At 39.1% G+C, this 13,409-nt stretch overlaps 1 protein-coding gene across 1 annotated transcript; it reads right to left on the bottom strand.

Moving 5' to 3' along the window:
* Positions 1-6,285: 6,285 nt before the first annotated feature.
* On the bottom strand, positions 6,286-10,148 carry LOC140016762 (uncharacterized). The gene is made up of 4 exons (XM_072070546.1): positions 10,143-10,148; positions 9,807-9,905; positions 7,416-7,506; positions 6,286-7,370 (listed from the first exon to the last, which is right to left on the bottom strand). Exons 1-4 carry the CDS (start codon positions 10,146-10,148, stop codon positions 6,286-6,288), a joined length of 1,281 nt encoding a protein of 426 aa, XP_071926647.1.
* Between the last annotated feature and the right edge of the window lie 3,261 nt (positions 10,149-13,409).

Here is a 13,409-nt window from a genome sequence, read left to right on the forward strand (position 1 = left end):
ACCAAGTCACCTAAAGAATGAATTTTAAAGAAAAAAATAGAAAAAAACCCTTTTTAAACGACTCCAAGTCTACGTAAATCAAAGAAAAAGGTTCGAGAGTCACATTTGAAGAGAGGGAAGACAAGGACGAAGTCCAAGGCACCCTCTCAACCTAGCCAAGGCTAGTTGCGTGATTTAGTCAAGGATTTTTTTTATTTTTTAGCCTAAAAATTTATTGCATTTGGATGTACTATATGAATGCAAAACCTAGATCTAATGATGAATCGAATGGGACAAATATCTCTTAGAGGTTCGATTGGACTAAATCACATGAGTTGTGATAGACAAGGATGAGCCCTCCAAGAGGTCACGAGTAATGCTAATGACGTAAGAATGAGTGGAATGAATGTATGTAATGTGAAAACATGAGCTTGTGTGAAGTGAAAAAAAGTAATAAAAGATAATGGTGTATAAGTGGGAGTGTGCAAATGAGTGTGCAATGTGAGGTATGTAAAGTGATAATGTGAAAATATATGTGTGATAACATAAAGTGCATGTGTGCAAGTGATAGTATATAAAGTGCGAGTGGTAGAGTGAAAATGTGCAAAATAAGAGTTGTGAAGTGAAAATGTGGAAAAAGGGATAGAATATGAAGTAAGAGTGCAAAATGATAGTGGATAAATGAAATGCATGAACCCTAGAGGAATGCAAGCAAAACGGGTACGGGGGACTAATGTTCATGACTTAATTTTCCTTTTAGTTAGAAAAAGAATGAGCGTACTAAGGCTATGTATAGCCAAACTCGTCCATCCCCCTTACCAAAAGAGTGACTCCCTAACCTATACAAGCAAATGAGCTAATCTAAATGAAAATGTAATCCTAAATATGTAAGGGAAAGAGAGTGAAGGGTCATGCAAAATGTAACGCCCTAAAAAGTGAAAACATGCACGAGATGGAGTGATTTTATCATGCAATCATGATCTAACGCGCGAAGAGGGCTAGCGTTGGACTAGCCCACATCTACGCTCTCTCGCAAGCATTGGACTTGCAAGAGCTCGAGTGGACAACCATGACTAGCATTGGACTAGCCACGGTTACGTGCATTTGCATCCATCATACACGTATATAAGTAATATGCATAATTAAAGCAAGTAGACATGTGAGCACGTAATTCACATAACACATAAGCATGCATATCTAAATGCAAAAACCTAAGAAAGCGATTAAACACATAGCACATAGACATGCAAAACACACAAGGCGATTAAGACCCTAACTATTACATTTTTAGGGGGGAAGGCCTACTACAATCTAAATGGGGAAATAAGAAGGAATAAAAATAATTAAATCCCTAACTATTACAATTTTGGCATTCGAGTGCCTCCCGAATGATAAAATTGAATTAAAATTAAAGCGAAAACTAAGCAACTAAAGAAATAAATAAGGTGAAAATGAAATAAACATTTAAAGTCATGCAATTGCACACATAAGACACATATACACACGTAGGGTCAAATAAAGTAAAAAATAGAGGATAGAGTGTACCTCCCTCGCAATGGTAATCAAATGAAGGAAAAATGGCTTCAAAACAATAAAAAAGGTCAAGGTACCACTTTAATTAAGAAAAATTAAAAGAAATGTGCAAAACAAAGCTCACTTGATCATAAAGCCCCTAAAGTCATGACTTAAGTGCAATTGAAACAAAGCATAGTAATTAATTGAAGCAAACAAGCAATGAAGTTGTAAAATTAAAACTACCAAGGTCCAAATTGAGGAGATTATTCAATTGATTGGGTCATAGCAGCATGAGTTAGAAGCCAAGGGGTCAAAGTGCAATTTTTGGACATATTTTCATGCAAATTCATGCAGCCACCGAAAACACTCTCTGCAACAAAACATTACTAATGAAAGCTTTCTGCAATCAAACAAACTTTCGGCAGGCAATTTCGCACAGCACCTTTTGGACTAATCCCAACCAAACATGGCTAACGTTTCTTGCAAATGCAATTCACAGAAACCTTTCATGCAAGCAACAACGGCGGAACCAGCTTCTGCAATTTTTCTGCTGCAACTTTGCAGCTCAACTCACGCAAGTGAAAGATTGCACACTAATTCATCATTTAGTTACCAAACCCACACACATCTCCCAGCATCATTAACCAAACAGCAAAGCTATGGTTTCAAACATCAAAAACACAAAGATTCGACATTCGAGCATGCAAATTTTGGGTAACAAACAAAAAATTTCGGCAACAGACAGTTTCATTTCTTCCTTACCCAGTTCAGAAGTATTCATGCAAAGTAGCACAAGACTGGACATTTCCTAAGCTAAAAAACCATAGCCATGGTAGTTCAAAAAGCAACAGCAACAAGAAGAAAATGTGGTCTTGGCCGAATAGACCAAACTGCAGAAGACTTTCTACTGTGAACTTTGCAGCTCATTTCATGCGGTTGGGTCTTTATAAAACTCTAACAACCTGTTATCTCATCAGCCCCAAACCACATAATCCTCACTCATTGATCAACTGAGAGAAACCAAGCCAAGAAATCGAGAACAACCACTAAAATGCAGCAAGAAACTTTATTATATATTTTTTGTTTGAAAACGTTAAGCTACAATATTCAAGAAAGCAACTCATCATGTATCTGATGTTTTCACTTCAAAACTAACGTCTCAGCTACACAGGACAGGGAAAAGAAACAATGGCAAAAGAAACATCCAAGAGTAAACATGATAAGGCTATGTAACAAGTTCAATAAACCAACGGCTAAAAGGTTTGACAGTTCATGCATCTTCTTAGCAGAAATCTGGTTTCCTAATGGTTTGAACTTCAGCAAAACAGCTTGTAGTTATTCACCTAAATGTGTTTGTGTGTGAAGAAGCTCGAGCCAAATCTACCAACTTCGACAATAAGGACATGTGTTTGTCTGAATTTTGGAAAAACTTGAGATAAAGAAGTAGACACCAAATACTTACCTGCAAACTAGCCGAATGACTGTTGTTTTTTTTTTAAATGAGGACTGGGCCCCTTTGATGAGACTGACTCGGACGAGAAATTTAAAATCGGGACTGACCCGAAACAGGAATTTAAAATCGGGATATGCATACTAGTGGGACTAACCCATGTTTAGTGGCAATGCAAATGAAATGCACGCTAGTGGGACTAACCCATGTTTAGCGGCAATGAAAACGAAGTGCTCACTGGTGAGACTGACCCAATGGCTAGTGGCAATGAAATGAAATGCTCACTAGTGGGACTGACCCAACGGCTAGTGGCAGTATAAAAGAAATGCTCACTAGTGGGACTGACCCAACAGCTAGTGACAGTGAAAAATGAAATGTCTTGAGAATTGGTCAGTGGGATAGCACCCGAGCCTGCCGTAAGAATCGCCCAGTGGGATTGAACTCAGTCCTGCCGAGGTTGGCGGGATAAAATCCGGTCCCAACGTGATATAAACGGTCAGCGGGATAAAACCCGGTCCTGCTGAGGTTGGCGGGATAAAACCCGGTCCCAACGTGATATAAGTGGCCAGCGGGATGAAACCCGGTCCTGCCGAGGTTGGCGGGATAAAACCCGGTCCCAACGTGATATAAGCGGCCAGCGGGATGAAACCCGGTCCTGCCGAGGTTGGCGGGATAAAATCCGGTCCCAATGAAGTATGAACGGTCAGCGGGATAAAACCCAGTCCTGCCGAGGTTGGCGGGATAAAACCCGGTCCCAACGTGATATAAGCGGCCAGCGGGATGAAACCCGGTCCTGCCGAGGTTGACGGGATAAAACCCGGTCCCAATGAAGTATGAACGGTCAGCGGGATAAAATCCGGTCCTGCCGAAATATGAACGGTCAGCGGGATAAAACCCGGTCCTGCCAAGGTTGGCGGGATTAAACCCGGTCCCAACGAAGTATGAACAAAGAACTTTTGCAAAATGTCTTTTTGTAAAATTTTGAAAATTCTAATGAAGGAAACTATCTTGACTTAGAAAAATTAATTGCCCCAGTGTGTGTTTTTGTCATTTGAACCTGCAAAACAATAATAATTAGAATGTCGAACGGTGCCACCACTATCCGATCAATCCTGCCTTCAAGAAGTGTGTAAACATGAGCATTTGGGCGTTCTTCCCCTAATGCAGTAAAAATTTAATTCTACTTCGAACTGTGTCAAGTTTCCTCTACTCCCCATATTAACAAGATCTTTGGTATCTAGTCAATCACAGGAGTTGCCATCTTGATAAGTTTCCGATGTAGCCAGAACTCAACTTCGCTCTGCAAATCACACCTTCTTAACTTCTAATGCCAACAAGACACTTGGTATCTAGGCAATTTCAATAAATCACAGGGATTGCCTTTTGATAGACCCAAAAAAATATATGAAACCATGACACATATGCAAGAATATTTTATGTACACAGTAAATGCCGAAAATTTTAGTAACATGGAAAACGAGCACAAAAATTGATTTTAGAAAAATGAACCAGTGAACTCAACAGTTTATGTTGGATGAAACAAAACACTGTGATTTTAGGCAAATTATCACACGCGCCCTTTGGATATCGTCCTTCCGGAATTCAATGTTGGCGATCGAACCACAGGTGAATAGAAATTCCAATGAATTGAGTCCCCAGTTGTTCCATTCCGAGCTCACCTTTTCTTATAAAACCCTGCCTTAGCGCCCTTTCGGGTTTTCACTAAGGTTACCCCCCACCTTTTTATCTTCTTATTCTCATTTTCATTTTTTCTTCTTTTTTTTTTCTTTTTCCCTTTCTTTTCACTTTTCTTTCTTTTCCCTTTCAAAGGTACCCTTTCAGATTTTCACTAATGAACCGATCTTCACAAAAGCCTTTATCAATCTCAGAAATGTGTTTTAAGAAATGATGGCATCAGTGCGACAATCCTTCCCTTGCAAAATGGGTGAAGATGTATTGACATCATTTGCCATGTGATTAAAAAATTTCTTTAAAAGAGGTGATCCAAAAAACGGAAGTCAGGACTTTCAGTTTTTTGTAATGTGGTCAGGCGAGGTGCTAAGGAAAGGTTGAGGCTTGAAAGCAGATTTTATAAGTGTTCAAATCACCTGAGATCGCATCTTTTATATCAACTAAAATTGCTCCAATTTATTCTCAACTGAGATTCTCTTCTCTTTCATTTTCCCATTTTCTTCTGTCATTCCATTCATCTTTTGAAATGTTCACAATTTGCCACAGTTTTTTTTTTTTTTTTAACTGAGGTTTTGTTCATTTCCTTTTCTTTTGGCTTTCCTCCAAAAAAAATTGAATTTGCCCCAGTGTGGGGTTTTTCTCTCTCTTTTCTTTTTTCAAAACTAAATTTGCCCCAGTGTGGGATTTTTCTCTCTCTTTTTTTTTTCAAAACTAAATTTGCCCCAGTGTGGGGTTTGCTATTCTCAGGGGCTACCAAACGAAATGATCATTTTGCGGGTTCAAAAGGGATAACTAGGGATAAAATGTTTTAATGGAAAAAGAAGAGGGCCTGACTTCATTTCATTTTTCGCATTAACCTTAAAAAGAAATTTTCATTTATCAAATAAAGAATTTCTTACACATATCCGAATTGATCGACTGAGGAAAAAAATTTGTCCTATTCACTTTCTGTGAGAACGAATGATCCACCAGACAATACCTTTTTTGACGATAAAGAGCCCCGCCAATTGAGTACAAACTTGCCCGTAGCCTTTCCTTGTATTGACAAAACCCATTTCAAGACTTTATCTCCTTCTATGAGTAGTCATGGTTTGCCCTTCTAATTGTACCATCTTTTCTGCTTTTCATTCGAATGAATGCTAATTTTATTTCCTTGACGTTGACTCGAGTGCCAATATTGATGATTTCTGCTGCTTCTGAGTTCGATTTGGATCTCTCTCCATACTGTTCAAGATTCTTTAACAAAGACTCAGATTCTTCCTCGTTATCGCTCAAGTCTTGAATTTGCAATCCCAAAACTCATGAGAGATATCGAAGTTGCAGTCATTGAATTCCGACATGGTGATATCCAAAAGGTCAATGTATTTTATTTTGCCATCTGAAAAGAATGAGTAAGTAACACAGTATATATAACTGTACAGTTTATTGAATTTCAAATGAAGGACAAAACGTCATAATATGAGATTTGCATTGAAAAAGACATTTGAGTCAAAACTATTTACAAACGGAAATGCAAAGGATGAACAATGCGAACGATTTCTTTTAGTTCACAACCAAAGGCAACCCACTTAGATTTACCAAAATTCCTTTCGGGAGGAAATGTGATTTGCAATCTAGTTTTAGATGGCTCTGTGGAGCACAACAGGATTTTAGACTATTTTAATTACTTCATTCTCCCCCACAGTGTATTTGGCAGGCTGCTCAAACTCCTCATCAGTGATAATGTCCCCTATAGTGTCTTTGTGTGCAGGAAAAGGGTTTTCGCTAACACTTGGTCCTTGTTCATTTCTCCTTTTCAAAATTATGTCTCCGGCCTCAATCATGTCTTGGATTTTATGTTTAAGTACCCAACAATTGACAGTAGAATGTCCAGGAGCTCCAGAATGATAAGCACAAAAAGATTGGGGGTCATAACCAGAGGGAACTCCTTTAGTATAGACTTTGAGAGGTATTGTACCAATTTTCCCTGCGGCTTTGAGCTGTTCATATAATTGATCAAGGGGCCGACCTAGATTGGTAAAAGTTCTAAATCGGGCTAGGTTTCGGGTATAATTGGTAGTTGAAGGAGGGCGAGGTTTAGTTTGAAAGTTAAGTGGAGAAGTATGAAATGGTGTTGTGGTTGTGTTTGGGTAATTCGGTCGAGGTCGAGAGTGGTTAATAGTGGTATGGTAAACAGGTTGAAGGCGTGGTCGGTATGGATAATGGGGTGAGTAGGTGGGATATTGTTGGGATCGAGGTCGGAAAGAAGGGCCTCGTTTCGAGACAAATGAAACCTCCTCTTCCCTCTTTTTGAACGGGAATTTCTTGTTATTGCTGCCTTGATTTTGCATTGCTTCCAATTGTGATTTCAGAGCCGACACGTTAACAATCTTTCCAGCCTTCACAAAATCATCATATTCTTCAAGCTTGTTGATAATAGCAGCAAATGAGCATCCAGTCATGCGAAAGATTTCCTCAAAATACGGGGGATCGTGTGCTTTAATGAAGGTGCGAATGATTTCATCTTCAGTCATTGGCGGCTCAACCTTTGCAGCTATTTTCCTCCATCTTTTAGCATAGGTTTTATGATCTTCAGATGGCTTCCTCTTTGTCCCCTCTAGTGTGGTCCGCGCTGGTGCTAGTTCACAGTTGTATTCATATTGCCTTATAAATGCATCGGACAGGTCCAGCCAAGTCTTTATCTCATCAGGCTTCAAATTTGAATACCAATCAAGCGCGTCGCCTTCCAGACTTTCTGGGAATAGCCTTAAAGGTAGATTTTCATCATCTGTTGGCTTACCCAATTTGTTGGCGAACAGTCGGAGGTGTGTCTTGGGGTTACCCGTCCCATCATACTTGTTGAACTTCGGGGTTTTGAACCTCTCAGGCAACTGTACATTCGAAAAAAGGCAAAACTCATCGTAATCCAGGACTCCTTACTTGTTCAACCCCTGACTTTTCCTCATAAATTCATCAAAACGGTCAAGGCGCTTGAGCAGCTTCACATCAACAGGGGCAGAAGATTCTCCCATTTCTGGCTTGGTTTGAATAGTATGGTCTGGCAGGAATGGCTCAGCAGTAGTGTGATAAAAGGTATGTGGCTCGGGTGGTATATTTGAAGTGACGTGGGGTTGTGGACCTCGCATTTGAGTAGGCAAAAATGAAGGATTAGGAGGGTAAGTGTATGGCAAATTTGTGGTGGTGTAAGTGAAAGTTTCTTCGGGTGGAATAAAGAAGGATGGAGTAACGGTGACTTGAGTCGAAGGTATGACAAATGGCTCTTGCTTAGGCTGCCTGACGGGTACGGGCTCGGGTTGAACGCTATTGCTAATTAACTCATCAATCAATTTCCTTTGGGCCGCCATCTCGGTAGCCATCTCACCAAATTTAGTAAGCATTTCGGTTAGCTGAACCCCCAAACTCGCAGTCTCGGGTTGAGCGGTAGTAGCAGACCTATCCGATTGTTCCGGTTGTGAACTCATGTTTACACGACTCCTCTGGGCTCGACTACGGGATCGCGTTATGATGGGGCGTCGACGAGAAGCTATGTTTAAATGTTACCTGAGAATTTTGAAAGGAATTGCCTTTAGATTTAGCTCTCGCTTAGCTATTCCAATAAAAATAAAGAAAAGGAAAAGAAAAAGACAAGAGTTAGTAAATATCCAAAAAATTCGGATGCATGTCCTATGGGGGGAACCCTTTTTGCGCCAGGGGTAGGCCTAGCATGAAAATGCAATCCTCTAGGGTAGGCACTATACCATACCTGATGGATCCGATCAACTTATTTGAATGAAAAATGATTTGAAAAATTTGGCCAATTTGGAGTGAGAAGAAACATTCGTCCTAAAAAATGAGGACAAAGTCCAAGTGGATTGCTTACTTTGATCGACACAGGATATGTGAAAGAGAGCTTACTCTTGAAAGGATTGCAATGCCTCGACTAATTTATTCAGTGAATTTTAGACTTAAACCCTAAAAAAGGAATATGCGGATCAAGAGGATAGGATGAAATTGATAATTTATTCAAAATTGACTAGATTATCTTAAAAGGGTAAAAGGGTCAAATGCATTGCATGAAATTTGATTATTTATTCAAAATTAAATGGATAACCCTAAAAATGAATTAAACTAATCAAATGAAGTGAATGAAATCAATTGATTGAGTGAAATGATGATTTATTCAAAATCGACCGAATTGCCCTAAAAATGGGTAAACTGGTCAAATGGATCAGATGATTTATTCAAAATTGATTGAATTGACCTAAGAATGGGTAAACTAATCAAATGAATTAAATGAAATTGGTGGTCTATTCAAAATCGACTAGATTGCCCTAAAATGGGTAAACTTGTCAAATGAATTCAAAATCGACTAGCTTGCCCTAAAAATGAATGTAGACACCAAAATTTTAAGGTATCTTGTTTACTATTATTTTTATTTTTGATTGATTTCATTTACTTTTAGTCTTTTATTTTTAAGTCATTTTTATCATTTAATTAAACTTTAATCATTTAATCATTTAACTTTTATTTTTGTTTGTTTCGATTCTAGGTTTTTGAAAAAGAAAAGAAAAAAGAAAAAGAAAAAGGAAAGTCAATCGAAGGGACAAGAATAAGACACATAAGCCTACTTTGGGGTTTGAAATCTTGGCCTTTCAAGTTAGGTTTAGTCCTTAGAGGTGCCCTTTAAAATGAGAGGAGCCGCAAGCCAAGAATGGGGGGAGGAGGTCTTCGTCCGAGGGAATCAACAAAAAAAAAGGAGGGGCTTCGTCCAGAAAGAAAGAAAGAAAAATTGAGAAGGGAGGTTTTCGGACAGAGTTGAGGGCCGAGATTCGGAGGATGATAGCAAAAGAAAGGCAACAAGCAAAAGGAAAAACAGAAGAGACGGGCAGAGGGGCAAGGAGTGAAAAAACAGCGAAGGGAAAAACTATCGAGCAAGGAGTAACAAAAATGGGGGAAAAAGGAAAAGAGGGAGAGCGAAATGGAAAAGAGAGTAAGAAAGGGGCGGCGGACGGAGTGCTGAGAGAAAAACAGAGGAATAGAAAGGCAATAGAGGCGGCGGAGGAAGACAGAAAAATGAGAGCTGGAGAAGAAAAGAAGAAAAATGGCAAAGGAAATCTGGAAACTTGGGGAAGTTTCGGGTGAGGGAAAAAACAGAAAGAGGAAGACGATGATCGTTCATTCCCCCCAATACTGATTCTTCAACCCTTGACCCCGACGCTGACACCGAAGACGGAAAAGACTCTGTTGAGAAAACTGCTGCTAAATCCAAAGCTTCCCTCAAACTCAAAGCCTGTCAAGTTGAGAAGCAGAGCAAAAAATTGGAAATTGGAGAGAGGTCTCGGGCGAGAAAGAAAACGGAAACGAAAAAACAGGAGAGGTTTTGAGGCTGAGCAAAACAGAGGGAAGGAAAAGCCGCGGCGGCGAACAGAGCAGCAAGACGGTGAAAGGCTTCAAAGCAAAAGAAAAACTAAGCATAGTCTATCGGCCAGGGGTTGTTGTTGCCGCTGCTGCCACCAGAATTTGCTACCACCATCGCGCTGGAATCCACCACTATCGCCCGAAAATTGTCGCCGTGATAGACCACGGTAAGTCTACCTTTTCTTTTACATTTCAATCCCTTTACGGAGCATGTCTGCCGTGGATTGTTGTGGCAAATCTTCATGTTGGCTGTTCATGATTTTCTGATTGAACATGTTATATGTATTGATTGGGTTGAATGCTTTGGGTTGTTAGTAAAAATTCTGGGCGGGTTATAGATTCGTTTGAGCAGAGATTAGCTACAATTTTGTGTGCCCATTTGGTGTTCGATGAAATGCCCAATTGAAATTTCTACTTGAAAAATGACTTGTCTGCATTTTTGCATGTGAAGAAATGAATATCCGACAAGTCTAATGCTTGTCAAGGCAGAATGGACAGTTTTTGAGGGATTTTCGATATGCTTGTGTTTGTGCCTTTTCTGTTTTTTTTTTCTCTGTTTCTTATCCCTTCCCGGGCATGAATCTGGGTTCCATCTTGGATCGGTGTGAGAGGGAGTGCTGTGGGTTTCATTGTCTGATTACGAATGGTTAAAATTGAAACCGAAATTTGGTATGTCTCTGTTTGTGAAGAAAGCTGAAATGGCAGTTGATGTGTTTTGATTTTTGGGATGTTTGAATCTAAAGGTTTTATGCTAAGGGTTGAAAATCAACACTTGTCTGATGTCATGGCTTGCATTCAAAGAGTGTTTTGCTGTAGTCTAAGAGCAAAATTTTTGCGGCAACACGCTCGGGCAGTTTTTTTTTCCTCTTTATCTTTAATTGCTGATATTGTTTTGATTGAAGTGTTGATTTACAAACCATGTTGGAATACCACGGTATAGTTTCCTTTTACTTTGTTGCACTAAAGCTTTTGACATACTTGAAAGGTTCATTTTGCTTGATATTTGACTGCTATGGGCTATCTATGCTCGCCGCAAATTTTGCTCTTTCCCTGCTGCATTTTTCATGTTTCGAGAACTTTATTTAATCTTCCCTCTCCCCTTTGTCCCAAGTTTTTGTGCTGGAGTGAATTAGGATTTGTATTAAGTCTTTTCTTTAGGTCTTTACATTGGAGTTTAGAGTAGCCAAGAGTCCCCTCGATCATACTGCAGCTGTGCAAATAGTTTTTTTCCCTTCATTTGGGTTGCTAAAGTTTGTTTTGGTTTGCTTAACTTTTAGGATTTGTTTGCTATTCCTGGGTTGCATTGGGTCTTTCTCTTACTTTGGGTGTAGCATGGTGTAATGGGTGCGTAATGGACATATTTTCCTTTGCAAAAGAAGATTCTCCTCAAACCAGAAACTAGCAAGCAAAGTGTAGTTTCGATGTTCCTCATTCTCGGTCTCTTGTATTCTGTTATGACCAAGTAAAGCTACCTGTTTTGGTTGTGGTTTGGATTCATTTGCCTGTTTCACTGGAATGGTTTGATTGTGTAAATCACCTTACTTATGATAAAATGGATAATGCTAGTCTTAGTTTCCCGAACAAGAAATGGAGAAAATTGCAGCAGCTTTCGTTCTTCAAATGTTTGCATGTTCTTCCAGAATTTTGTATGAGACCTTTCTAAGTTTTCTGCCTGTTTGGATGATAGTGATTATATAGGTTGCTGCCTAGTTTAAAGCTGTGTGTTTGGATTTGAAATCTGAATTTGAAAACAAGCTGTGTGTTTGGGTTTTTTTTTTTCTCGGTTGCTGAAATTTTAATAGGAAGTGTTGCAGAAGCTTGTTGTCCTTCGTGGATTGCATGGGTTGCATGAAAAGTTTTCCAGTAATTGAATTCCAACCCCTTGCCTCTTGTTTAATTATATTATGGCCCTAACAACTTGTAACTTCCCTCAATTGGGTCCTTAATTTAATTACAAATAGGTCCCTAAACTTTATTTTTCTTTAATTTTGACCCCATGACTTTGTTAATCTTTGCAATTAAGTCCCTGCTTGTTTTAATTTCTTAAACATGGATGGTTTGCCTTCCTTTACATGATTTAATTGATTCATTCCATGCTTATTTTTATCTTTTGTGACTATTTGTTAATTAAAGCGATGCCTTGACCTTTTCTTTGTATTTTGGAGGGTAAATAAGTAATTTCATTTCATTGGGGCCCCGACTCGAGGGAGGTACACCCTATCCCTTATTTTCTCACTTTATTTGACCCTACGTGCCTTATGTGACTTTACATGTTTAATTGCATGCCTTTTGAATGTGTTCATTTTATTTATTTATTCGCTTTATTCGTTTTAATTTTTGTATATTTATTCAATTTGTAATTATTTGAAAGGCACTTGATTGCCAAATTTGTAATAGTTAGGTATTATTTTATTTAATTCATTCCCTCTTAGATTGTAGTAGGCCTTCCCCCTAAAAATGTAATAGTTAGGGCCTTAATTGCCTTGTGTGTTTTGCATGTCTATGTGCTATGTGTTTAATCGCTTTCTTAGGTTTGGCATCTAGATATGCATGCTTATGTGCTATGTGTTATGTGAATTACGTGCTCACATGTCTACTTGCTTTAATTATGCACATTACTTACGTATGTGTATGATGGATGCAAATGTACGTCACCGTGGCTAGTCCAATGCTAGTCATGGCCTTCCCCCTCGAACTCTCGCAAGTCCAATGCTTGTGAAAAAGCGTTAGTGAAGGGCTAGTCCAATGCTAGACCAATTAGGGCCGTCCCCGCGCTAGCACATACTTGCATGCCTTCATTACATCTTCATTCATTCTTTCCTTTTAGTTTTTGCATTTTTACATGACCCTTCACTCCCTTTCCCTTACATGTTTAGGATTACATTTTCATTTAGATTAGCTCATTTTCTTGTGTAGGTTAGGTAGTCACCCTTCTGGTAAGGGAAACGAGCGAGTATGGCTACACATCGCCTTAGCACGCTAGTTTTCCCTTCTAACCAAAAGGAAAAGCAAAAGTCACGATTTAGGGTCTCCCCGTACCCGTCTTGCTTGCATTCCTCTAGGGTTCATGCATTTCATTTATCCACTATCATTTTGCACTCTTACTTCATATTCTATCCCTTTTTCCACATTTTCACTTCACAACTCTTATTTTTGCACATTTTCACTCTACCACTCGCACTTTATATACTATCACTTGCACACATGCACTTTATGTTATCACACATACATTTTCACATTATCACCTTACATACCTCACATTGCACACTCATTTGCACACTCCCACTTATACACCATTATTTTTTATTACTTTTTTCACCTCACACAAGCTCATGTTTTCACATTACGTACATTCATTCCACTCCTTCTTACGTCA

The sequence above is a fragment of the Coffea arabica genome, chromosome 1e (genome assembly GCF_036785885.1).
Source record: "Coffea arabica cultivar ET-39 chromosome 1e, Coffea Arabica ET-39 HiFi, whole genome shotgun sequence".
NCBI classification, from domain to species: domain Eukaryota; kingdom Viridiplantae; phylum Streptophyta; class Magnoliopsida; order Gentianales; family Rubiaceae; genus Coffea; species Coffea arabica.